The 26,138-nt window shown below is 50.0% G+C and overlaps 4 protein-coding genes across 5 annotated transcripts in view; 2 read left to right on the top strand and 2 right to left on the bottom strand.

Moving 5' to 3' along the window:
• Positions 1–698: 698 nt before the first annotated feature.
• On the bottom strand, positions 699–4,389 carry C15H22orf15 (chromosome 15 C22orf15 homolog). The gene is given in 4 exon segments (XM_038152865.1): positions 699–1,015; positions 1,437–1,505; positions 1,784–1,909; positions 2,163–4,389. Coding segments are annotated over 4 exon segments (585 nt in total). The 5' UTR covers positions 2,236–4,389.
• A 49-nt stretch (positions 4,390–4,438) lies between these two features.
• VPREB3 (V-set pre-B cell surrogate light chain 3) lies at positions 4,439–7,151 on the top strand. Its single transcript, XM_038152186.1, has 2 exons — positions 4,439–5,906; positions 6,129–7,151. The coding sequence occupies exons 1-2, from the start codon at positions 5,858–5,860 to the stop codon at positions 6,455–6,457; spliced, it is 378 nt and encodes a 125-aa protein (XP_038008114.1). The 5' UTR covers positions 4,439–5,857; the 3' UTR covers positions 6,458–7,151.
• A 143-nt stretch (positions 7,152–7,294) lies between these two features.
• SPRING1 (SREBF pathway regulator in golgi 1) lies at positions 7,295–12,690 on the bottom strand. Its single transcript, XM_038152184.1, has 5 exons — positions 12,480–12,690; positions 11,738–11,894; positions 10,386–10,537; positions 9,762–9,875; positions 7,295–8,802 (listed from the first exon to the last, which is right to left on the bottom strand). Exons 1-5 carry the CDS (start codon positions 12,588–12,590, stop codon positions 8,719–8,721), a joined length of 618 nt encoding a protein of 205 aa, XP_038008112.1. The 5' UTR covers positions 12,591–12,690; the 3' UTR covers positions 7,295–8,718.
• A 41-nt stretch (positions 12,691–12,731) lies between these two features.
• RNFT2 (ring finger protein, transmembrane 2) overlaps positions 12,732–26,138 on the top strand; it is a 28,304-nt gene continuing 14,897 nt past the window's right edge. The window contains exons 1-8 of one of the 2 annotated variants that reach the window (XM_038152182.1): positions 12,732–12,889; positions 14,317–14,491; positions 14,800–15,059; positions 15,206–15,265; positions 19,027–19,505; positions 20,249–20,325; positions 22,398–22,498; positions 24,541–24,694. In XM_038152182.1, coding sequence (XP_038008110.1) covers positions 15,219–15,265; positions 19,027–19,505; positions 20,249–20,325; positions 22,398–22,498; positions 24,541–24,694 — 858 coding nt within the window. In that variant the 5' untranslated portion in view covers positions 12,732–12,889; positions 14,317–14,491; positions 14,800–15,059; positions 15,206–15,218. Of the gene's footprint in view, positions 12,890–14,316; positions 14,492–14,799; positions 15,266–19,026; positions 19,506–20,248; positions 20,326–22,397; positions 22,499–24,540; positions 24,695–26,138 lie in introns of both variants that reach the window. The other variant, XM_038152181.1, reaches the window with a different exon arrangement.

Below are 26,138 nucleotides of genomic sequence, written 5' to 3'. Positions count from 1 at the left end.
GCAGAATGAGTCTTTTAACCTTTTGATCTCTGATTGTTGAATAAAGGACAAGTTCTCAGCCCGTTGCTGGGATCTGTGAGGAAATCCAAATCTAGATGGTAAATGCTGTTAGCAGATACTGGAGGCTGGTGTTGAAAATCCTGCCCCTTCTAAATGTCACAGTCTTAAATTCTTGGTAGAGATGTCCTGAGCTGTGCCTGCCCTTATCAGAGGTGTCTTGTGTTCTGAGAGACAGCCAGGGGAAAAAGTAGATGCCAGAGATAAAAAGCCCAAGTGCTCCATGTGCTGAGCTGTCCTGTGTGAGCAGGGAGGCACCACTCCAAAGCTGTTGACCTCCCTTTAAGAAATAGGTGTATTAGACTGTTGGTGTGTTGCTCTGGGGGGAGAAGCTGTTAAGGAGAACCAGCAGCAGCCCCTGCAGCAGGTGTGTTCTGCCTCTGACCCATCTTGGCAAGGTGCTGCCTCTGCAGCTGTGGGCACTGGCTGTCTCTGGAGCTCCTCCTGGGATTGCAGAGGGCAGTCCCTGCAGGGCCCCTGCACAGAGCTGCAGTGGGAGCAGGCCCAGGCAGTGCTGGGAGTGCAGGTGGCTGGGAAGGAGCTGCAGGTTCTTGTCCCTGGGGATGCAGGCCATGCCAGGGGAACACGAGCCCCCTGAAGCAGGAGGGTGGTGCCTGTGCCTGGCTGCGATGCTGCGTTTGTCAGGGTGCAGCTTGGGATGGGTGTGAAGCTCTGGGGGACGGGATCCCAGGAGAGGGGCTCAGTAGCAGGGGACTCTTGCTGTGCTGGAATAAGACCCTGGGCAGGTGTTTGAGCCCTGGTGGAGGCTGTGCTGCCTGGGTGACCAGTGATTGGTCTCTTCTTCCTTTAGGGGTGCTCTTGTGTTCCAAGCTCCTCTTGCTCTCTGAGGTGGTCCTGTTCCTGGCCCGGGTGCTGGTGTGAGGCTGAGCCCTCTGCAAGGAGCCCTTCTTCCTCTGCTCTGTGCTCTGAGTCTTTCCTGAGAGCTGCTGCAGCCAATCTGTGGAGTGACCAAGCCCCTCCAGAGTTGTGTTTTCCTGCTGTGTTGGTCAGTTGCCCATTACATGTTGGCACTGCCAACTTGTGAGACTACAGCCTGGGAGAGACACTTGAGGGTTTCCCAATTTCTCCTGTTGTCCTTCCCCCCCACATTTGTTCCAAGGAGATGACCCTCTTTGCCAGGGAGACAAGCTGGGCAGGGCTCTGCCTGGTGTGGGGTGTCACTCTTAACTGGGAGGGATCCTGCTCAGCAGCCCTGCTTGTCCCCTCCCTTGGTGCCTGAATGCACTCCCTGCCCTGAAGGAGCACAGGGGGATCAGAGGAGAGTCCCGCAGGTGCTGTACGAGGGCTGAGCTGGGAACAGGAGTCATGCCTGCACCCCTGACTCCTCTGTGCAGGTGAGGTGGGTGCCTGGCTCTTACCTGGGAGGTCAGGGTAGTGTTTCCCCAGGTCCTCAAGCAAGGATTTGTAGCACATGGCTTCAGAGTTTTCTTCTGGCAGCAGAATGGGAGAAGTGGATTAGTCTCTCTCCTGGCTGTGAACTGAAGGCTTGTAACTGGGGCAGGTGGTTCTGCCCAGGAAAAGTTCCTTCTCCCCTGGAGCAGCCCTTGGACAAACAAAGGCTCAGCTCTAGCTGTTCATCTGAGCTGGCTTCTGCCTCCTCAGAGCTTCTGGGCTGTGTCCTGTGGCTGCTGAGCCAGCCCTCCCCAAAGCTGCCCCCAGAGCAGACCCTTCCTGCCTGGGGCTGAGCGGGGCTGCCTGCACAGGCACTCACGGCCAGCTCTGACGAGGATGTAGCGCTGCCTTCCCTGCAGGTATTTACTGGCATACTCAGATACAGGATCTTTGCTCAGGTTCATCAGGGTGCCCTTTTCATCCACAAGATCGATGCAGTCTGGAGACAAAGACGTGGTGAAGGAAGCCCAGGCTGCCCCTGTGGGGCCAACGTGAGCCTGAGGGGTTTAGAGGTATTTTCCTTGGCAAGTTACACTTAGCAGATTCTGTTCTGAGATCTGGGGAGTGGGAGGTTTGCTGTCCCTTGTGTGTTTGGGATGTTCTGTGACTCCCATGTGACCCATTTGTTACCCTGTGCTGCTCTCTATGGGTGAGTGGCACCCTTCGGTGACCACAGCCCAGAGCCCTCGTACCCTCAGGCCTGCACTGACACTTCCTCTTCAGGTGGCCGGTCAGGGTCTGGACGCAGCAGAGCAGGTTCACCATCTCTTGGCAGTTGGCTGCAGACAGGGAATGAGACCCGAGACAGGAGCATGGTCACCCCTGTCAGAACCCAGGACATCCCTCTGGCTGCCCTGGATGGCTCGAGCCCCTGTCAGGGGGCTCAGAGACCTTGGCACAGAGCCCAAGACCCCTGTGCCTTTGATCCATGGAAAAGTTACCAACCTTATATGAGGATCTGCAAGTCACGAAAGTTTAAGTAGAATGACAGTTAGTTTGTCACAGGGTGAAAAGTAGAATTTTGGGGTTTTTAGAATGGGGGTTCAGGGTCCCAAGATAGACTGGACCTGCCCAGATTCTTCTTTCTCCTTCTTCTTCTTGGCCTCCATCTTCTGCTGTGATGGTGGCACTTTTGGATTGGTTTAGAGTAGAGATGGACTGTCTAACATAGGTGATAGGTATTGGAAAATAATTGTAAATAAAGTACATGTAGTTTTTAGTATAAAAAGATAACAGCACCCTGAGGGCAGGCAGTGTGCCTTGGGCTGAATGGACCTCAGAGAAAGAATGTATTAGATAAGAGAAAATAAACAACCTTGAAAACCAGAACAGAAGAATCCTGACTCCTTCTTCAACTGCTGGGCTGGGAAAAGAGACTTTCTAACACTTCTTGGGGTCATCTCAACCTAAGAGACCCCCGAGAACCCCAAACCCAGGGACCGCATGGGCATGGCAGGAGGCACAGCAGGTGGCTCAGAGGTGCCCACGGTGGCCAGCAAAGGCAGGACCCCCACGTGGCATCAGCAGGGCTTTGAGCAGCTGCATTACAGCCATGGCTGCGGGTAGTGGGTGCTGAGAGTGCCCCAGGGCAAGGGGAGAAGATGAGCACTTTCATTTGGGGAAAATGGTTCTGATTGATGAAGTGTTTCTGTCCTTCACCTTTGTTTCATCAAGCGTGTGTAGGAAAAAGCAGTGAGCCCTGGTCCTTGGCAGCGCCCTCCTAGGGGCTGTTCCCAGTCACAAGGGGAACGAGCTGGAGACTGTGGCTGAGTCACCCAGGGATATTTTGGCCATGAACTCTGACCGAGTTTGTCACAATTGAGAAATCCCCCAGGGCTGACACACGTCAGTAGTCAGAGCTGGGGATCCAATTCAAATAGCAGAGGGAGCAAAGGCTTAGGACTGTGTGTGTGTCTGATGGCTTCAGCCACGAGTGTCTGGGGTAAGGCCAAGGCTTTCAGCCAGCTGGGTAAGCTCAGGATAGGGGCTGCTCATTCCTTCCCACAAATGCCTGCTCTCTGACACTGAGAGCCAGGTTTTCAGTCAGGGAACCCTTCCCACACAGCCCAGAACAGAGGAGCTCTGCTGGCACCTGGCACTTGTGCCCCACAGCTCTTCTGGTTGTGTCTAGATAAGCAGAGCCCCCTGCGGTGCTTTCCCAGAGCTGCCAGGCTGGGAGCTCCTCCTCACCTCCAGCCTCCCTCCCTGTGCTTGACTCAGCTCTGCTGGGGTGGTTTCCCTGTGATTTGGAGTATAGGGGTAACAGCTCTCCCCTTTTTGAAAAGCAGCGAGGTGCAGGATGCTGCTGTGCCTGGCAGGGCTCTCCTGCCCGTTCCCTCAGCACTGGCCATTGCTGTGCACCAGGTGCTGTGTCCCTCCCCGCCCCTTGTGGGGGTGACGAGGGTGGCCCAGGTGCCCGGCTACCCCCAGCTGCCTCCGAATCTCACAGTGGTGAACATGGCGCTGCCGTGCCCCTTCCTGCAGGCAGCGCTGGGAGCTGCTGGAGAGCCGCGGGCGCTCAGGCTCCATCCCACGGCCGCTGCTGCGGTTTCAGAGTGCCCAGCAACAGGGAATGGCCCCTGCGGGTTCTCGAGCCTCCTGCGGGGGGAGAGAGGAGGCAGGGCAAGGGCTGAGCTAAACAACAGCCTGTTGGGAAGGCCGCCTGCTCCATGTGGTCCCAGATGCTCTGAATTTCAGACTTTCTGCAGTCTCGTGGTGTTTCCTGCCCCCCCGCCCCCCCATTTGTCCTGCAGCTCATCTGGGCGGTGGTGGTGCCACATTTGTTCACCCTGCTCCAAACTGAGTGCTGCTGCAAGGCCAGCCTGGCCTGCTGTGTGACATGGCTGGATGCCACTGGAAAAATCCCCCGAGGACCCTGCCTGTGCAGGTCCTGCTCTGTAGCAGGAGGCACCGGGGTTTTGCAGCCCCATGGTGGACATGGTCATGTGCCAGCTGCATCTTCTATTTGGTGCCCAAATGTTGTGCAAGTGTTCCTGCAGTTAGGGCCCTGTAGCATCATCCCCTTTTCCTGTGGAAAACATGGATGAAATCATGTCCCTGGACTGCTCAGCAGATGGGGAGGCTGGAATGGTGGGACCAGTAACAACGCTGATGTGCTGCATTATCCAGCGCTCACTGCTCTGAGGACAAGTTCCCTTTCTCTGGAATGCCTCTCTTTGCACAAGGTGATTTCCCTGTCTTGCCAGGTTTCATTTCACAGTCAGTCCAATCCACGGACTTGACCTGCTCAGAGCTTGGGACAAGGGGTGTGTGTGACACTCCTCCCCCGGGACACGTGCTTGTGTTCATCTCGGCACCACTTGGCAGACTGTGGGCAGTGCTGGTGGGCAGCAGCTGGAGCTGCACCTGCAGGGTGCTCATACCTGCAAGAGCTCATGAAACACAAGCTCTGATAGCTGCAGGGGCAAACCTGCAAACATCTTTGGCTTGGGGCCTCTGTGGGTGCTGCAGAGGGAGGGAGTGGCTGTCCCTGGTGGTGATGAGGTGGCGCTGGCACGGGCTGAGCCTGCCTGTGGAGGGCAGGAGGCTCTGGCACATGAGAAATGCCCGCTGCCCTCACTGCTGGGGACAGCCTTGGCCGGTGGCCGTGTGACGCAGTGGCCCCGTGACAGGTGTCATAGGCAGGAGTGGCTTCACGCCCGCTGAGCTGGTGGCCGTTGGCTGTAACAGTCTGCTGTCCTTCCGCACCAGCTGTGCTGCAGCCACCTCTGCCCCGGCTCCCTGGGGACAGCCCTCCTGCCCGCTGGCCTCAGCAGCCACCCTCCAGGGCTGCCCACGGCTGCGGCTCCCGAGCTGGCCCTGGCCAAGAGGCAGCACCCTCAGCAGCTCCCAGCCCCTGCTGAGACCCTGCCCAGTCACTCCTGCCACTGTGATGGAGCTGTGTGAAGGGAGCAGCGGCTTTCCTTCTGTTGTTTCTGTGATGGAACAGCTGCCTGTCATCTTCCGTTCTCCCTGGTGGCCCCCAGCCTGCTGTCTTCCCAGGGCATCCTTGGCACGGTGTGGCTCAGGCTCCCGGCCTCCTGCATGCCTGGCAGCAGAGAGCCCGAGTGTGAGACTGCAGGGAAACCTCCCTGCTCCTCCCATCAGCGAGGAGAGATGGTCAGCGATGCCTCCCCAGCGCCCGGGGCGTGGGGGGAGCTGTGGGTGTGCTGCTGCAGCTGAAGGAAATGGGCTGGGGTGAGGGTGGGTGGCTCTCACCCCCTCCCTGAAGCCCAGCTGCAGCAGAGCGAGCAGCCCTGGGGAGCTGAGTCCCCGAGCCCCCCGTGTCATTTACATACACCCCACCAGTGGCCACGGCACAGCACCCGGGCTTTGTGCAGCATCCCAGAGCTGCTCTGAAGCAGCCTCCCTTCCTCTGCCTCCTGCCATGGCCCTGGGCTTCACAGTCCTGCTCCTGCTGGGGACACTGGGCTCAGGTAAGGGTGCTGTGCCGAGTCAGCTCTGCCTGGGGGCACCGCAGGGTGGAAGGCAGGCCTGGGCTCCCCAGGGGGGGTTGGTTTGAGTAGGGCCTTTTGCTCCGGGGCTTGTGATCTGATGAGCAGGGTGGTGGTTGGGAAATGGCGTTGTCTCCTTTTGGGGACAGAGGGCGAGGGGGACACGGCTCAGCCCATCACTAACTGCATCCCCGGTGCGTGCAGCTGCCAGGGCCCAGCCCGTGCTGAGCCAGCCAAGCTCCGTGTTCGTGCAGCCCGGGCAGAGCGCTCGGCTCTTCTGCACGCTGAGCCCGCAGTACAACATCAGCCACTTCGGCATCTCCTGGTACCAGCAGCGCCCCGGCCACTCCCTCAGGTACCTGCTCTATTACAACTCGGAGCGAGACAAGCACAAGCCTGCCAAGACCCCCGACCGCTTCTCGGCCACCAAAGACCTCGCCAGCAACGCCTGCATCCTCACCATCGCGGCCGCCTGCCAGGATGATAACGGCACCTATTACTGCGCCCTGTCCCCGGCCCTCAGGTGGCTCTAGAGGCACCTGAAGCTTTTACGCTTCCCCTGGCCACCCTATCCCAGCAGGGAGAGCGGCAGCCCTGGGAGGGATGGGAAAAATCCATCTTTGCACGCTTGAGCAGACCCGTGCTGGGAAGTGCAGCAAGCTCCTCTTTGTCCCCAAGCGTCCCCCGCGGGGCAGCAGACAGCCGGGCACGGCCGCAGAGCAGCCAGGGCCTCCTGCAGCAGGAGCATGGAGGGCTCGGCCGTGGCCTGGCTGTGCTGGGCTCTTCCAGCACCTGGCACGGGGCGGCCTGGACCTGGCTGGGGCTTTCGCAGAGTTTAAACAAGGATAATAAAGGCAGTAAAGGCTAATCCTCAGCCCGCGGCTCGCGTCCCGCGTCCCTGGGCCATGAGGGCGGGCAGGAGGGGCTGCGGGCCTGGCGGGGTCTCTGCGCCGGGGGGAGCCCTCACCCACCCCTGGAGCAGCCCCCGGCCCCACAGCACAGCCCCTGAGGGCACAGGGACACGCGTGCCCCGCGGGGACTCTGTGGGGATGGTTTCTCCCAGGGATGAAGCATTTTCCCGCAGAATTCCCTCAGAACCGGGGAAAACGCCGGGATGGCCGCACTGCGCATGCTCAGCTCGGCGCGCGCCCGGCGAAGGGAGCTAGGACCCAAGGGCGGGTACTGATGTCACGTGAGGGGCGTCCGGCGCTACCATTGGCTCGGGGGAAGACAAAAACCAGGCGCGTCACTTCCGGGTTACCTCAGTGCGCGTCAGAGCCCCGCGGGGATCGGGTCGGCCTCCTGCCCCGCTCGTGTGCTCAGCATGGGCGAACAGCCGCGCTACGCAAAGCCAGTGCCCACAAAGGAGACAGAGAAGTCCTGCAACTTTATTCGAATAAAGGGAGAGAGTCCACTACGCCATACCCCCGTGGGGTCTCTGTCGAGATTTCGGAGGATGCAGCCTCCTTTTATCCTAAACTCCCGGCCGCAGGTTGCCCTCTTCCTTTCCCCACTGCCTGAGGTACAGCGGCAGGAGCTGGGCACTGGATTGTGTAAAGCAAGCAGGGGATAATGAATTCTTGTCTTCTTAACTGAGTCCTGTTTATTACGTTTGTCAAAGGTGAAGATCAGCTGGAATTTGGTGCAAGGGGGTTCCAAGGGCTAAAAGGAAGCTGCTGTTTGCTGCCTGAGACACCGATGTAAAACACTTCAGGATCTGCCTGAGAGCTGGAGCAGGCTGGCAGAGCCACCCTGCCTCCTTCACTGGAGCAGGGCGGAGAGGCACAGGCAGCGCTGGGAAAGGTGCTGGGGAGAGCTCAGCTCCACCCTTTGGCCTCCTGCACAACCAGGAGTGAAGTACATTTGAAATACCAAGGCCTGAACAAGCTCAAGCAAACAAATCTTCCCAGCTCCCTGTCAGCAAGTGGACAGCAGAGAGCTGCTCACAAAACTGGACTCCTCTTTGAGGAAACTGCTGCAGAGTAACAAGGAAAGTGTTTAGAGACAATAAACATCCCATCCTAGGCAGATCCCTGCTCTTCTCTTGTGCTATGGGACTGTGGCAGAACAACTCCATTGGAGTTCTGAATGGTTTAAACTCACTAAGAGGAACATAAGTACTATAGTGACAAATCCCAATACAATTCCTTTAGACTAAGGAGGAAAAAAAAAACCCTACCAACTTTAGTCAGGATCTAAAATATCCCTTCTAGCTGACACAGCAAAGCAGGGACTGAAAGGCATCCACAACTAGCTATGAAAAGCATCCATACTTTCAGCCAGTGACCCATATAAAATGAATAAATAACTCATAATTACATATGTAGTGTACACCATGCATGTCAAGGGTTCCAGAGAGAGAAGCACAGTGGGCATGCTTTGCCCTCTGAAAGGAAAAGTCCTCCAGTTCCTACTGTCACCGTGGAAAGTCTCTGGACTGCAGAGACACAGCTGAACCTCCATTTACAGCTGCAAAGCCACATTAGATATTTTTCTCATGATGTTCTGTAGCCCAGATTGACTCCACGATTCCTAAAATTCTGAGGAAGTATTCAAATAATGCACTGGCACAGCAGCACAGTACCAGCACTCCAAAGCAGGTGCACAATAAATTGAAGAAAGCAAGATTCAGTCCCGAAGAACTTAAGTTCCTTACTTCCTCTCTTCACCTCTGGGTTTGCCCCCACACCAGGCAAGCTTTTACACTGAGGCTTTGGTAAAGCAACAGCTGCTGTCTTGTCCTTTTGGATTCAAGGCTCCAGCTCCTTCCTCCTGCTGCTCAGATCTGCAGCTCTCAAACAGGCAGGAGCTCTGGGGGGTACTCCCCATAGCAGTATTTGGCAATTGGGTCTCTGTAGGTGTTCTCATGCTGCACACTCTGCCAGGAAAGGAGGAGAAGCTTTAACAATATATACACAGTGAAATAAGGCTCCCTTCCTGGAGGGAAAAATTGCACAGTGTTTAAGCACAGGCAAAAAAAAAATTCCCAAATTCTTCTACACATCAGAGTGCCTTTGGAGTCAAAGAACTCTGCATTGCCAGCACACAAGAGCCAGCAGATGTATTACAGCACTGCAGTGTTGAACCAGAACCTCCTTTTCAAGAGATCACTCAAGTAGGTGGGAACAGAGTTCATTAAAAAAAATTTAGATCTGTTTAGGCAGCATCATCAAATGTTCTAAGCAAGCAGAGCACAACAAAGTTTGCAACTTGAGATGTGTGCATTTCTCTTGACAAAAAGCAGAGTTCAGATTTTATGGGTAAAAAATCCCAGCAACTTTGGAGACATTTGGAAATCTACCTTTTGTTTGCAGTCCATCCCTACTGCTACTTGAAATACTGAAGCTGCAGGACATGGCCAACAGCACTTTCTCCAAGGGCCACTGCTTGCTTAGAGCAAAACTTCTAGTAAAACCACATGGGTAACAGAAATTCACCTCTGCCCTTAATAAACAGAGAAATTACAACACAGTTTTTGAGTTACCATGCAGGTGATTGCCAGCACATGGTGAGTCTCCAGCTGTACCATAAAATAAAGAGCATTCTGAGGCTACTGGGAACAGCTCTCACTGTCTTCATCCTAAGGAGATCTTCCCCAGAACTCATAGAGATCTTCACTGGTCACTGAACTCGGTCTCTTTTTGGTTAAGCCCCTCTTTTCTACAGGAATGTGCAACTCGTCCTGCTCTAAACGCGTGCTTTGCCTCCAGACTGGCTCTCAGCCACAGCTTCAGCTTTTATGGAAACACAAACACGACTCAAACCAGCCACTCACAGCATGGAGCCCCATCTCCCAAGGGCACCTCTGTGGGCCCTGGACATGTGCTGGTGCCTCACCTGTGATGAAGTCCTACACTTGGCCAGACACAGCTCAAAGTGATCTTCCACTGCCATGAAGAGGTTCTGGAACGCAATCGCTGCCCGGTTCAAGAACCGCTCCAGGAGATGTTGCTGAAGTGGTCAGCAAAGAGAAGGCAAAAATCAGAAACACTCTGCTTCAGCAAGGAGTAATCAAAGCCCACCCCAGGCTACAAAGCTCAGGTATCAGAGGAATAGTAAGGAACTCCACTTAGGATTTCTAGCAAGCACTGAAAGGCTAATGCCTCAGAACCCCAGCAGCAGGACAAGAATCTAAGAGAAGCTCACAGAAAAAGGGGAAATGCCAATTACAAAACTAATAGTGGCTGCAGTAACTCTTCTGCAATCATTTCTCTTCAGCAAATGCGATTCCCCTGAAGCTGAAACACTTTTCAAGGCTCCCAGTATTTCCTCCCAAAAGTGGGAAGGATGACTGTTGTTAAGGCTTTATTTATAGCTAGCCATACGCTCCTTGGAGGCTTTCCTCAAACTTCCAAGGAAAGGAACTCTCCCTCTAAAAACGCTCCTCTCAAAGAAGCACTTTTAGGCACAGAGGGACCCCAGCAGCTGAGAACACCTGGAAAGCAGGAGGAAGTGCATCACCTTGCTGGGCTGCAGGCAGCAGGACACACAGAACTCGTAGATGCTGCAGCAGCCGTTGGGCAGGCAGCTGTCACAGCTGTACAGCTTGGTGCTGGGCACGTGCACGTTGCAGCAGCCATTCACCAGCAGGTCCTTCCTCTCACAGATGTAGCCTGGAAAACAGCAACAGGAGTGACAAGTGGCAAGGCACACCCCTCTGTATGTTCTATGGAAATCTGCAGTAAGAATCACAATCCTTAGGAACAGGTTTGTTTGTTATTTAGTAGATTATGATCCCACTCAGTCCTGTGCAGCCACTCTTTGAAGTGGAGAGCAGCGTTTCAGACAGCCTGGTGTTACAGGCACAGCTATCATATCCTACTCTAGTATGTGCTCTGCATACACCACGAGTATTTAAATGCAGATTATTTAAGTTCTGACCTTTTTTGGGTATAGTTCTTTGTGGTGAAAGGGGGAACGGGACTGGCATTGATTATACTGGAAAAAAACCACAACACACGTTTTTGCAACGGCTCTGTGTCTGGATAATTCTCTTACAGTTCAGCATGAAGAGACTTAGATTTAGCCATGCAGGATAGCGTAATATTAATTGCTGAGTGGAATCCTTAACAGTGTAGAAATATGGTGTATATTATAGAATATACACCATATTAGAATGTATATAGAAACAGTACTACCACAGTGTTAGACAGTGAGAGATCTGTAATTTTTAGAGATCTTATGAACTAAGCCTAAGCCAGGCAGTGGTAATTTAACATTGATGCAAATCACAAAAGATGTGGTGGGTTCTCTATAGCCTTGATTTGTGGCAAAGAAAGATCCAGGTCTAAGCAACAAGCACAGGGCAGGACAGAGTCTTTAACTTCTACTGCTTAAAACAAGTGGTTAATAACCTTGGGTTTACAAGGGTCAGACAAGCTCGTTAACTGTGACTGAGCACTAATTACACCGGCCCAGAGCTGCCTCCATACAAGGCCAAGGTTTCCTCAGTTGCTCTCCCTAAGCTCCCTGACAGCAGGAGCACACTGCAGGGAGACACAAAGAGCTCTGCAAGCAACCACAGCAAACTGAGCAGGACTCAATGTCTGGGTTCTGTGCAAAGGTGACTGGAATTCTTTAAGGTGGTCACAGTCACACTCCACAGCCCTGGGCCTGAGTCTGGTGTGCACAGACCCAAAGCAGCAGCACCTGCAGCCACAGTGAAATTCAGCCATCAGAGGAGAACAGGCCAAGGGAGAAAATGTCTTAATAAAGAGCAGTTGTTCCATCAAAGTGCCATCAGCAGTCAGACAGGCAAAGCAGCGTTCAGCACTGCCATATGCAGAACAAATTCAACTAAATATCAACTATACCCAGTTCATCTGTAATGAGGAGCTTCCCCTGCACAGAGTTCCTGCACTGGTTGCTCAGCTGACTGCTGTTCCCCGAGCTGAACTTCACCTTCCACATGATGGGCTGCTCATGCTCCTGCACTTGGAGGAGAGTCCGATCTCTCACCATCCTCTCTTCCTGCAAGGAAAAACAGGAATGCAACCAAACATACCAGTTCCTCCTGCCACTTCAATCCACGTGCCTTTCCCAGGATTAAAGACGCCTAGTACTTGTAAACTCCCCAGCACAGGAAACTCCAGCATCAATGGTGCAAACAATTTACTGCTTGTAGTACCACATACAACAGGAAGACCCACTGTCTGGACTTCCAGACAATGTCAGGGTATTCCAGTTCACCATGGACCAGCTAACACAGCTGAACTCAATCACCACAACCACAAAAGCAGTATATTTTATATTAAATAACCACAGCTGAACGAATTTCTCTTTCATGAGCCCTTTGCCAGTGGAATCACCTCTTCCAACACACACACCAACAACTACCAAACCCAGCGGAGACTTTCTTTTCCCAGTTTTGGTTCAAACCGCTGTTGCTGTCAAACACAGAATCAGGCATTCCTATTTTAAACTCCATTAAACATTTGGATCGTCATTCTCACGGCAGCGCTACTCAGGGCTGCGGTGACAGCACCTGAAGATCGAAAGCCACCGAGGCACAAGGGCTGTTAAACCCAGCCCGCCGGGGCCGCGGCCGGCACTGACCTGCTTGAAGGTGCTGCTGATGAAGTACACGAGCGAGAGCCCGAAGACGACGCCGAGGACCCATCGCTTCCTGAGCAGCCGCCGCCAGAGCACGGCCCCGCAGGGCAGCATGGCGGGGCGAGGGGCAGCGCGGGCCCGGGGCCGGCATCACCGGCGGGCGCGCAGCGAGCGGCGCCGAGCCCCGCGCGGCCCCGGCGCGGCCCGAGCGCTTCCGCCGGCGGGGCGGGGCGGCGGAAACCGCGGCCGGGCGTGCGCGGGGCGGCACCGGCACCACCGGCAGCACCGGCACCGAACCGAGCCGAGCCGCGCCGCTGGGCACGGGGCACCGCGGGGCCGCGCCGGGGCACTGCGCCACCGATTCCAGCGGGAACATCCTTCCCCCACCGAACCGGAAAAAAGGCCTGGCTAATGTCAGTGTGTACCTGTATATATGTGTGAACGTATAGAACTGTATGTTTTCAATTTATAGACATATATATGTATATGTGTGTGTATATATATATCTATAGATGTATACCATGTATATATATATGCATATATATATGTATGTATAGGTATAGAACCGTATTAATAGATATTTCTATACATACATGTATATACATGTATGTATACCAGTACATATGTATATGTAAGTATATCTATATATGTATACTGTGTATATATATATATATATATATATATATATGTGTGTGTGTGTGTGTGTGTGTGTGTGTGTATGTATATATAGGTATATACATGTATGTGTACCTATATATGTATACTATGTATATATGTGTATATATATAGATGTATCTATGTATTTATATGTATAGAGCTGTATTAATAGATATGTCTGAATGTATATGTATGTACATGTATGTATATCTATATGTCTGTAAATGTGTATGTGTGTATACCTATAGATGTATACCATGTATATATGTCTATATATAGAGATGTATATATGTATGAATAGGTATAGAACCATATGAATAGATATTTATATATATATGTATATGCATGCATGTATACCTACACATATGTATATGTATGTATATCTGTATATGTATACTGTATGTATATGTATATATATATAGATTTATATATGTATGTATATGTATAGAACCTCATTAATAGATATGTCTGTATATAAATATATATACATGTATATATACGTGTATGTATATCTATCTTTATCTACATATATCTATGCATATCTATGTATGTGTACTATGTATATGTGTATATATAGATGTGTGTATGTGTGTATATATACAGATGTGTATATGTATGTATATATAGAACTGTACTAATAGATATGGCTGTATATATATGTATATACACATATGTGTATGTATAGGATTGGTAATAGATGGGTATGTAGGTATACATTAACAGATCTATGCATCTATGTATGTGTAAGTATGTGTATATATGTGTATACACATACATATAGATATGTATATACACATGCATTTGTACATATGTGAATGTATAGCTGGATATATAAAGTATATATGATATGTGTGCGATATGTTCTGTGATACAAGTGCATGTATATATGAACACGTGTCTGTATTTATTACAGACACACGCACACACACGTGTGTGTGTAATAAAAGCTGTGTGTGTATGGACACAGTGAAGGCAGCGCACAACCCTGGGAGCACTCCAGGGCGTGCCTGTGTGGGGAGCAGGGCTGCAGGTGCCAATCCCACAGGAAAACAGCTTTGCTGGGCCATGCACGTGGGCAGGGCTTGAAGCACCCGGGGTTCCTGCAGCTCTCTGCCTTTCCCAGGGACATGGAGAGGCAAAACTCTTTGTGCTGAAAATTGCTCTCTGTGTGTGCTTCCTCCAGGTGTCCCTGTGTGAGCACTGGGGCCGGTGCTGACAGTCACTGCCTGGGAGGATTGGGATGAGTTGGATATCTGGACTGTCCTGGACTGTCTGAAGCACTCCATCTGTGAATGTCTGCACACTCCTGGGCTTCCATCTCTGCCGGTGTGGCACCTGTGGATAAAGCTGTTCTTCAGGTACTGTGCTTTGAGACAGCTGGCAAACCTTCCCAGAGCACTGTGCCTTTACACGTGGGCTGCACATCTATCTATGTATTGACATGTGTTATGAATAATAACTTTTTATATTCAAGAGTATTTAGATCTTAGTCTTGACATTTTATTAAGAAGCTATTGTACTCTAGGGCTACTGTCCAGACTTTGCAAATGGCATTTCTGTACATTAAAATGAATGAGTTGCTTGTTTAAAAGAATATTGTCATGAGCTAATAGTATTTTTTCATTACAAGTGTTTACACATTTTCTTTTTTCTTCCTCCCTCTCAGTTTTGCTTTGCAGAGCAAGTTCCTGCAGAAAAGGAAGACTGGATCTCATTTCCCAAGAGGCTGTTGAGTCACGTGTCACCTCTAGAGCCATTGTTGGTGTTCCCATGTTCCTTGGCAGGACATGCCATCCCTCCTGGTGACTGCCACTCCCTGCAGGAGGGGACCTGCCTGACTCCTGCCCAGCCTGGACGCCCGTGTGTCCCCGTGAGCCATTCAAAGCTGTCTCTTCAAGCCTGCTGAGAAACAAATGGGAGCTCGAGGTGCTCTGTCACAGAAACAAATGATTGCTGCCAGCCATGTCCCCATCTGAGCTGGTGCCACTGCCCTCTGCCCCCAGGGCCTGTGCCAGTAGCCACTCTGGGATTTGCTGAGCCACAGGGTTCATGTTGAGCGTGTTGTGTTTTAGGGTTTTGAGGAAAATGCAGAGGCGGCACAGCAGCAACACGGACACCGTGCCTCCCGAAAGGTAAATCCTTCCCCTTCTTCTTCCCTCCAGGTTCCTCCCCAAGAGGAGGGTTCTGATTTAAGAGTAGGGGTGTCAGATTAAGCCTTTTTCTGACCCAGACACATTCTACACATTTTTCTTGTGGCAAAAGCTGATAGGCCAAGAAACGCTTACAGTGTATTGTAATTAGGAAATAGTTGGCTTCTGATTGTGATGGTGTGAATTATAACATCCGTATGTCTCACCCTTCTCATGAGACTGAAAATGGAATAAAAGTTTTTAAAATTCCTCTCAGGTGCCCCATCTCTGGGCCAGGAAAAGGCTTAATCTGACATAGGGGGTGTTTTGGAAGATGAAAGCTCAAAATTGAGAAAGTCACATTCCTATGTGTGTGGTGTGGCCGGGCTCTCTGCTCGAGACTGGGGATCCTAGAGACAAGTTTACTTTTCTCCTTGCTGTCACTCACTGATTGCTGCCAGCCACAGAGTTTCAGGGTGATCCAGGTGGACACAGCTGGCAGACAGCTGGCTGAGCATGGGCAGGATTGTGGAGCTCTGGAGGAAGGGATGGATTCATGGCACCCTGAGCACTGTCAGTGTGCAGGGATGGACCTGTGTGGACAGGAACCATTTACACTTCTCTTATTGAGGTGTTTAAAAAGTCTGCTGGTCTGAAGCTCCCAACTACTTTGACTTAGTGTTTCATGAAGAGTCTGTGTGACCCTTTGCATCTTCCCAGAGTCTGTATCTATCTTCATGTATGGGAGTATTTAGAATACCTCTAATTTGTTTCTGTAATTATAACATCAGCAAGGGAGCCTTGCCACTGTTGTTGTTCTGGTGCTAAATATTCCCTGGTGCTTTCCCAGAGTTAGAGTATGACTTTTTAAAAATTTTTATTCCTAAAGAAGAAACTAATCTAATTACTCCAAGACAAAGCTGGAACTAAGAAATTTAATTGCTCTGTTTGAGCTGAAATTGTAAGTGAAAGATCATTAGTCAATATTTTATTTTCTACAGTGGTTTTGCAGTTAGAGTTGAAGCCTTATATCATGGCCATTACTAACATGGTACCATTCTTAATTTCAGGGGAAAGAAAGCCATCTTCAGTTTTTTTTTTTTCCTCCAGGATGCTTCTGATTTTTAACAGTGTAAATACATAGGAACAGAAGCTAAGTTTTTCAAACTGTAGAAAGAAATGCTGTTGCCACTGGTCTTCACTTCTGTTAACTTCAGCAGCCTCACAATTTCAACAAACAGCCCTTGTTTATTTATAAATATGTCATAGATGAATTCCTTCCTGCTGAAAGCACACTGTGTATCTTGGCAATATTATTCCAAAGGATAGGTGTGTCTTTGTTTGTAGCACTGTGTTGCTCCCAGGCTGTTTGTTACATTCCCAGCCCTAAGCTGTGTGTACATCCCTGAGTTCTAATGTTAGGTGTGAATTTGAAGGCCTGGCTGATGAATATTTTGGACCAGAATGAGGTGTGCAACGTCTTGTTGACTTGATTCCCTGCAGGAGCCTGTGGAGATGCAGTGGGAATGGGGTGCAGCTACAAAAAGCTTTATTAGGAGTTTGCTTAGTGGGAAGGTTTGGCCAGAGAGGTTTGAGGATGTCCCCAGAGGGAGGTGAAAGGCAGAGCTCTGTGCCCTGGGGAGGCTTTGGAACCCATGGGGGAGAGAGGGTTGAGGGCCCTGGGTGTGCTGTCTCAGCTTGTAACCACTATTCCTAAAGTCAGAGATCTCCCAGGACTCAAATCAGGAGAGACCAAAGCTCTGCACCATGCCTTGCTTGTGGGCTTTGCCTCTTGCTGGGGTTTGTTTATTGTTTACTCTGCTTTTGCAGCTTAGAGAAGTGTTTGCTGTCTGTCAGGCATTTACTGACAGGGCCCGGTGATCATTCTACTTGTTACCTGCATTGTTCCCTCTCACCTAAACTTTCTTTGTGTTGACTTCTAGTGAAGAAAATAACCCCTGTTGTCTTTTGCTGTTAGGATAAAGGTATTTAGACTTTCTTTTTGGAATCTGGCTGTATCCCAACATGCTTAGGAAAGAATCAGTGCCAGAACCAGTTCTGCCCAGTGCCCCAGTAATTTGGGTACTTCCATATCCAATTTGCCAAAAATATTAAAATAAAAGAATTTTATCCTTCACTTTTGTGTCAGGTCAGGGACACACAAAGCAGCTCTCAATGCTTCTCTTCCCCTGGTGACTCTGTCTCTTCTGGTGCAATTCATCACTGGGCAGGTAGTGATTGTCCCAGAATAAAGACAGAGGATTTTGGGGGTAGGTCATTGCTCTGAGTTAGCTTGGCTAATTTGTTTGTTTATAGTATGACTTGGTGGTGCTGTGTCAGGTTCCATGAGGTTTTGTGTGTTTTTCTTTAAATACTCAAATCAATACAGAAGATACTGGATTTGGTACTGGATGTATTTATTTCTTTGTTTATTTCCAAAAGCAAGCAGGGTGTTTGGGAGCTTCATTCCTTGCTGAGGGAGCTGATGTGTTCAGGTCTGGAGAGGCTCTCTTATCTGGTCACTGGCCTCCAGTTTTGCAGCTGTGACTTCTCGACAGAAAACACAGGGAAGAGCATCTGGAGACCTTGGTGTTCTGAGAGTGTGGGAATCCTTAAAATCAGAGGGTTTTGGGAAAGCTGCAAAAGGCAGGCCTCAGAGACAGCAGAACTGCGACTGGAGCTAAGCAGTAGCCATAAAATTTGTCAGCAGAAAAGTTATATGAGATGTAGAAAGTAAGGACAAATAGAGCAATGGTCTGTGTATTAATGCTTGGCTAGAATAACTCCCTAAGCTACAGGAAAGTATATCTAGAGAGATATTGAAAAGTTCTCAGCTTAATAATGGAGCTCTGTGCATTGTATTTTAAGACTTACAAGCAGTTACTGTATTTGAAATAAGCAAGCATGGTTTAACCAAAGGTTCTTGTGCTTACAGTGGTTGGATAGAACCACTGTCAATATGCTTTTGCTTGTGTGATTGGTCAAAAAACTTCTGAGTGAGTTGTAGCATTGAGTTCTTTGGCTACTGCCGAGAACATGAGCTGCTGGCATCTTCCCACTGTCATAACCATGTAATGAGAGTGATGCTGGAAAATACAACGGCTTGAGAAGTGTTCCACGGCAGTCCCATCCTGTTTGTGATTTGTACACAAACTCCCAACCAACAATAGAGAGAGGGAGGAATTGCTGCACTCAGGGCTGGGCTAAACCAGCACCTTGTTCTGTGCCCCCGTTTTGGCTGAATCCCGGGGTCTGTGCCCCATTTGGGATGAGTCCCTGGGGGGGGGTGGGTTGTGTCTATATTTTGGGTGAATCCTGGGGTCTGTGCCCCATTTTGGCTCAATCCCGGGGTCTGTGCCCCATTTGGGCTGAGTCCCTGGGGTCTGTGCCCCATTTTGTCCGAATCCCGGGGTTTGTGTCTATGTTTTGGGTGAATCCTGGGGTCTGTGTCTATGTTTTGGGTGAATCCTCGGGTCTGTGCCCCCGTTTTGGGTGAATCCCGGGTCTGTGCCCCATTTGGGCTGAGTCCCTGGGGTCTGTGCCCCATTTTGGGTGAATCCCGGGGTTTGTGTCTATGTTTTGACTGAATCCCGGGGTCTGTGCCCCGTTTTGACTGAATCCCGGGGTCTGTGCCCCATTTGGGCTGAATCCCGGGGTCTGTGCCCCCGTTTTGAGTGAATCCCAGGGCCTGTGCCCCATTTTGGCCGAATCCCGGGGTTTGTGTCTATGTTTTGGCTGAATCCCGGCGTCTGTGCCCGCTGCAGGAGCCGCAGCCAGACGCTGAGCTCGGAGGCCAGCGTGGACGAGAGCGGGGTGTTCGAGAGCCTCAAGGCCGAGGCCGCCTCCCCTCAGCAGCTCTTCTCGGGGCTGGCCGGCATCCCCGCGGCCTCCATCGCCGCCGCGCCCTTCCCGGCGGGGCTGGTGCTGGGCTCGGCGGCCGGAGGCGGAGAGGTGTTCATCCAGATGCCAGCCCCGAGGGACGAGGGGCCCGGCCGGGCCGAGGGGGCCCCGTTCCACCACCGGGCCCCGGCGCATCACTTCCAGCACGGGCACCACCGCGGCTCCTCGCTGCTGCACATGGCCGGCGGCGAGCGGCACGGGCACGCCGAGGAGGGCGCCGAGGAACAGGCCGGGACGCCGGCCCCGGCTCTCTCGGAGCTCAAAGCTGTCGTTGGGTGGCTGCAGAAGGGACTTCCCTTCATCTTGATCCTCCTGGCTAAAGTTTGTTTCCAGCACAAGCTCGGTGAGCATTCGTCAAAGCTTTTTGAGCTGTGATTTAGAGGGTGGCTGGGAGGCTTCATCAGGCTGTGATGTCTGATGCATCCATGAGCTGTGATTAGAGCATGGTTGGGAAACTTTATCAGGATGTGATGTCTCATGCATCCATGAGCTGTGATTATAGCATGTTTGGGAAACTTCATCAGGCTGTGATGTCTGATGCATGCATCCTTTTTGAGCTGTGATTGGAACATGTTTGGGAAACTTTATCAGGTTGTGATGTCTGATGCATCCATCCTTTTTGAGCTGTGATTAGAGCATGGTTGGGAAACTGTATCAGGCTCTGATGTCTGATGCATTTATCCATGTTACTGTGTCCAGGTGGAGTCTAGAATGAGGGGAACATACTCAAATGCATGGGATAAGGCATGTGATAAATTCCCCCAGGGATGGGATTCCCCCCTGCATGGGATAATGCATGTGATAAATTCAGTAGGTCAGATCCATCCGAGTCCTGTCCTGACCAGTGCTGTTCCTTTTCCTGATTTCTCCCTGACATTCCTGCGAGGCTCAGGATGTCACCAAGGCTTCTCCCTCTGAGCTCTCTCTAGCAGAGATGGGGAGAGCTTGCACTGGTGACAGCAAAGATTTCTGTGTGGCACAGCAGGGTTCAGAGGGATGAGACTCCTGTCTTGTGGGGGGGGTGTGGGTGTGAAATCAAGTCAAAGAGCATCAGCAGTTTCTCCCTGACAGAGCCTTTCCCTGCAGGAATTGCTGTGTGCATTGGCATGGCCAGCACCTTTGCCTACGCCAACTCCACGCTCCGAGAACAGGTGGCTCTGAAGGTCAGTCTGGCATTTTACTTTTTTCCTGTATGGGGATTTTTGAAGGAGTTTTGAATGAGTTGGAGACAGGACCTCTGAGTTTTTTAGATGGTGCCATTTATTTTCTTATTTTCTGCATAGATAGGAAGGCTGAGTTCAGCTCACATCTTTACAGCATGGTTCAGAAGGTCACAAGACCCCTGGTTACAAGACCTTTTAATGATTTATTGATTAATAAAACATTGCTAACAAGGATATTTATGTTTTTGACTCAATCCTTATGGACTTTCATCTTACGGACTCATGCTACAGTGTAAGCTTTCTTAGCTAATCTTGTTATGGCACACAGACCTACAGAACTGTATTCTAAACTCCTTGTTTACCTTCGTAACTACTTTTATTTTTTCTATATCTTAAAACTATAAAACTCCAGACTTTCCTCCACTTAACGTGTCTCTGCTTCAAACTGTAAATCCACATTCTCTCTTCTAGCACCTAAGTTTGGAAGCCTTTTCCAAGGTCTCAAATCAAATCCAGTGTTTAATTCTAAGCTTTGGCTTACAGGCCCAAAGTTCTGAGAATTCCCTGCATTTTGGATTCCAACACTTCTGTTCCCAGCAAACATCATTTTCCATGCATAAAATAGCATCTGCGATGAACCTTTGATTGCAGTGTAGGGCTGGATGAATTTATATGTGCACAGATCTGTCTTCTCCTTCCTGCCTCTCAGGCAGGATGCTCTGATGCTCTCCCACAGTCTCTGTCCTGCTTTTTTGTGAAATGTGGTGTAGTAAAACAAATAGAGGACAGGTCAGGGATGTTGTGATCTGCATCTCCCTCTGCCTGGCTGTGCCTATTCCAGCCCTTCTCTGCACCTTGGTTTTCCCATCATGTGCTGCAGAGATGCTGAAGCCTGTTTGACTTACTAATGATGAGATTGAGCTTGTTAGCATTTACATAATGCTTTGAGATGTTCAGCTGAAAGATTTTGTAGATGTGTTGCTTGCTTGTAGCTTTATAATGCTCTGGGCATTAATATGCTTAGAATGTGAAGAAACCAGCAGATCTTCTCAGCTCTGCTGATGTTCTGTGTCAGGAGAACAGTTCAACAGCACTAAAAGCACAAGGCTGGAGTTGCTTTTTGGTCAAAATTACAAAATGGGTGGCACAAGTGCATGCCTGTACCTGCCAGCAGCAGTGGAATCAGTGAGATCCAGCACTGAGGGAGCACATCAGTGGCACAGCCCAGTAACAGATTGCTGCTGCCTTGCACTCTGCACCTCTGCCCTTCCAGCAGTGTGCCCCTTGATCTGCCTGCTTTAAATCTCAGCACAGCAGGCCTGGCTGCTGAACAGCTACAGAGACCTCCTTGCTTCATAAATCAGCTCACAAGAAAAATGGTGGGTGTTTTCCTCTCAGGAATAAAATTTACTCCCCAAAGTTACCAAGGGCCAAGACTCAGGACGGTGTCTTCTGCCATCCAGCTTGTCTGTTACATTCCATATATGTTGAAATGCAGAATTTCCACTTCTTTTGACCTTTAATTATTTGTTCAATCAAAAATGAATGTTCCATAACCACCGTGCTTAGGATAGCACCCAGGTGTGCTGCGTGTAGTGGTGGGGTGTATTTGATTTAGCTGAGCCTTCCACTGAGTGACCTTGGATCTATTTATAAAGCACCCCTTCCATGAATTGTCACTCCAGCCAGGTGACAGCTCAGAATTTAGGACAATACATGGAATGGACTTTTTTAAAATCTGTTTGTCATACTGCATTTTAAATCTCAGGGGATTTTAGGTGTCCCAAGAAAGATCCCAACTTTGAAGATGCGTTCTGCAAGTAATTCTGTCATCTTCACCTGCTTATTTCAATTGGTTTCCCTTGAAAAGGTTACATGAGTGAGAGGCATTTCTGCTTGTGTTTATAGGTGTCTTTACCTTGCAGACTACTTCTTAGTCCTCTAAATAAACTAATTACTGAACACTTTGTTACGTATTTGCATCCCCTGGGTTGGATTTTTCAGCAGTTGAAGGCTCAGCTCAAGTCTTGAGATTTCCAGCTGAAATAACTCTGCTGCTTTTCCTTGCTCAGGAGAAGAGATCAGTGCTGGTTGTTTTCTGGATCCTGGCCTTCCTCACTGGAAACACCCTGTACTTGCTTTACACATTCAGCTCTCAGCAGCTTTACAACAGGTGAGCAAACTCTACATGTACAGGGTGGAACAGGTGATAATTGCCAGGGAGGGAAAGAGGGAAGCCCGCTTCTCCCTCACACTGGGAGGAACTGTGTGCCCCTAAAGCATCTGCTCTCTTTGTTACATCTTTGTAATACCTTCCAGTGCAGGAAAAGAATGTGTGTGTCACCTTGGCAGGGGATTATGCTCCTGTCAATAACACATCAGCAGATAAGTGGGCCAGGGTGTGATGGGGTCAAAGCAGGGTGGATCCTTTCCAAAAATGCCCTCTGAATTCCCATGGTGATCACTGCAGCTGGACATCAAGTGCAGGTGTCAGAGGCAGATGAGGAACTGACCCGTGATTTTCCTCTTGAGTCTATCCAGGTTGGAGTTTAGGACAGGAGCTGAAGTAGCAGTTTTACCCCAGTGTTCTCAAGGCATTTGGATCTGAGGTGATTTAGATAGCCTTGCCTTTCAAATCCTGACTGAGTTAGTTCTCAAACACAGAAAGGTTTCTGCTAATGGATTTGAATCACAACTTAATGTAAATCAGACAGGAATAATCACAGGTAGGAGGCAGAGAAAGGGGGAGAGCTGAGAAGGTTTGAATGTGGGGCTGAATGGGAGGGGCCAAGCCGTGGGATTGTCTGGATGGAGCTTGTGGAAGGGAGTGGAAAAGGAGGAGCAGGAATGGCAGAAAGGTCTGGAAGTGAAATCTGTTTGCACCACGGGGTAACAGGGTGTCTCTAAGACGGTGGCCAAGGTTAAAAGCATGAATGGGACTAGTTCTAAATAAAGGGTAGATTATCTAAAATAAAGGGATTTTAGCAATTTGGGGCCATCCTACAGACAGTTTAGAGTGTGGTTTATTACCAGTGGCCAGGCTGGGCCACAGCTCCAGGAAAAGCCCTGTTCCTGTGAGTGCTGCAGTGCTGTCATGCTCAGGCTGGTCTATCTCTTGCTTGCTAGACCTGGGACTATTCACAAGCCAGGCTTGTCAAATTAGAAATGTCTGCTTCAGTTCTGTTTCTTTCTTTCATTTTTCATTTCCTGATTTTTTTTTCTTGTTTCTAGTGCATGAATAGTAGTAAAGTCTCTGATTCTGTTTCTGTTTTTAGGGTGTAATTTTACCTGTTGTGCTGTGCCAGTGTTGTGAGTATTTTAAATTCATGTTCAGGCTTTTCGTTTTGGGTTGGTTACTTTACTTTTCTTTTTTTTTTTTTTTTCTTTTTTTTTTTTTTCTTTTTTTTTTACTGTTAAGTTTTTGCTTTCTACTATGAGGCCTTAGCAGGTAAATACCCTGAAGATTCATGAATCCTGTTTTTTCAGCCTGAGTAGGGTCTAGTTCTCATTATTGCTCAGGCCAGTAGCTCCTGCCCATTGCTGGGTGAAATTCTGCTGTCCCAGACCCCGCTTTTTTAAACAGCAAATATTCAGCCCAGTAAATGACATTACGTAAGGGGCATTAGTTTTTGGATCTTTGGTTCAGGTAAGAGCATTAACAGAGCCCAGCTCTTGTTGTGCTTCAGGCAGCGGCACTGTCAGAGCAGGACACGTGTGAAGTTCTCACCTTTCTGCTGTGGCAGGGGCAGGGTTTCCTTGTCACCACTTTGCTTGATGTGCCCGGTAGGTTTGGGGACTGTGCCGCTGTGGCAGAGCAGCCTCAGGGGCTGAGGGGGGTTTCCCTTGCCCAGGGAAGCAGGACTGTCCTGAGCAGGACTTGCCAGGACAAGCTGTGACACCCAGCTGCCACGCTGTGCACCGAGGGCACTGTCAGCCCCCAGACAGCCCCCATAACAAGGCAGGTTATGGACACTGCTGGGTTCCAAACAGACTTTATGGGTGCTTGGGCTCTGTTTTGTGACACTGGGCCAACCTGCTGACCCCTGCAGAAGTGGGCAAGAGCAAAGTCAGGAGGCCCAGAGGAAGCCCAGACTTGATTTGTGTGTGTTCCCTGAAGTTCAGGGGACTTGCTGGGCTCTCTCTAGCCAGCAGTGGCTACAAGGAGCTGCAGCAAGCTTCTCCTCAGTGGTATTTGAGCTTTGGTGTCTCTTTCAGCCTAATATTCCTGAAACCCAACCTGGACAGGCTGGACTTCTTCGACCTGATGTGGATTGTGGGCATTGCAGACTTTGTGCTGAAGTACCTCACCATTGCCCTGAAATGCCTCGTGGTGGCCCTGCCCAAGATCATCCTCGCTGTCAAGTCAAAGGTAGGAGACTCTTCTTGAGGCACAAACCTTTGTCTTTGATAATCTGATACCTTTACCACACGTTTGCAGCATGGAGTCAGAGAATGAGGGAATGGTTTGGGTGGGGAGGGACCTTAAATCCCACCCAGTGTCACCCCTGCCATGGCAGGGACACCTTCCACTGTCCCAGGCTGCTCCAAGCCCTGTCCAGCCTGGCCTTGGGCACTGCCAGGAATCCAGGGGCAGCCCCAGCTGCTCTGGGCACTCTCTGCCAGTGCTAAGTAGGGATGGAAGAATAAAAACATTAAAATCTGTTGCTAAACCTTTGGCAGAAAATCACCTAGGATTGAGGGGTGGTTTTTGAGCCATCACAGGCCTGAGCAAGGGTTTGGTACTACCAGCAGTGATTAAAGTCCAGGGAGTGAGGTGAGCATTGCTTGAGGAGGAATCAGTGCTAGCAGCCAGATCACTGCTTTTCTCAGTAAGTCTTGTTTTCTGAGTAATCTCTGTAAATTCATATTTCTGGAGCAGAAACCTCCTCATTTCCTGGGAAAAAATTGCAAATATTTGTCTCTTTGGCTTCCCACTTGGGTCAAAGAAGTAACTGGGTTAAACTGAAGCCACAAAAGGCAGCAGCAGTTCTAACCACGGGAGAAAAAAAATTAATTAAATGCTTCACATATTTAAATGTTTATGAAACCACATGTAGACTAAGCCTAAGTTGTAAAAGTTTCTCTCTCATCCCAAACGCCTTTTGATATGTTGATTTTGCAGCTCTCTCATGCTGCCTGTCCCTCCACTCAGTAGTGTCCCCATTTCAGGGGCAGATGTAGCAATGTGTACAATTTGCATTCAGTAAAGGAACCTCTGGCAGCTGTTGGGATGGAGGGCCCTCTGCAGACCCCAGGTACCTGCAGTAATTGCTGAAAGTCTCGGGCAGGGCACTTCAGGGGGGATCTAAACTGGGAATAGTTCTGCTTAGAAATGACATGGGTGGCAGGGGAGTTGAGCAGTTTGTTCCTGCACAGCAGGGCTATCTGAGATGGTTATTAATTTAATTCTGGCAATTGTCCAGCTTTTTTTTTTTTTTTCCCTCCTTCTATTATTATTATTATATTTTGGGAGATTAATGTGCTGGGTCAGAGCATAATCCAGGCTGGGGAGGGAGGGAGAAGTGATGTGAATAGTCCTCCCAAGATAAATGGCAGTGTTGGAAAAGGTTCACAGCCTTTGCTTGCTTGTCTGAGAGCCATCCCAAGTACTCATTAATCCTTGTCTGGAGAGAAGAAAGAGAAGGGGTCTTTATTTGCAGCTCCAGTGAGAGGCTGGTAGGATCACATCTGTCAAGGGCCTGTAATGACTCAGAGCACAGATGCTTCATTTTTAATACCTTTTCTGGAGAGCAATATGTCTGTCTCACTTTTTTTAAGCCCCTTTTTATCTTAGGATGTTGGGGATGGTCTCG

Source organism: Motacilla alba, chromosome 15, assembly GCF_015832195.1.
Source record: "Motacilla alba alba isolate MOTALB_02 chromosome 15, Motacilla_alba_V1.0_pri, whole genome shotgun sequence".
NCBI lineage: Eukaryota > Metazoa > Chordata > Aves > Passeriformes > Motacillidae > Motacilla > Motacilla alba.
This window is presented reverse-complemented; position numbering and strand designations above follow the sequence as displayed.

Coding starts and splice junctions, on each gene's coding strand:
- VPREB3 (XM_038152186.1), top strand. CDS start 5,858: ATGGCCCTGGGCTTCACAGTCCTGCTCCTGCTGGGGACACTGGGCTCA. Junction 5,907..6,128: donor GCTGGGGACACTGGGCTCAG/GTAAGGGTGCTG, acceptor CGGTGCGTGCAG/CTGCCAGGGCCCAGCCCGTG.
- SPRING1 (XM_038152184.1), bottom strand. CDS start 12,590: ATGCTGCCCTGCGGGGCCGTGCTCTGGCGGCGGCTGCTCAGGAAGCGA. Junction 11,895..12,479: donor TCAGCAGCACCTTCAAGCAG/GTCAGTGCCGGC, acceptor TTTTCCTTGCAG/GAAGAGAGGATGGTGAGAGA. Junction 10,538..11,737: donor CCTCATTACAGATGAACTGG/GTATAGTTGATA, acceptor GCTGTTTTCCAG/GCTACATCTGTGAGAGGAAG.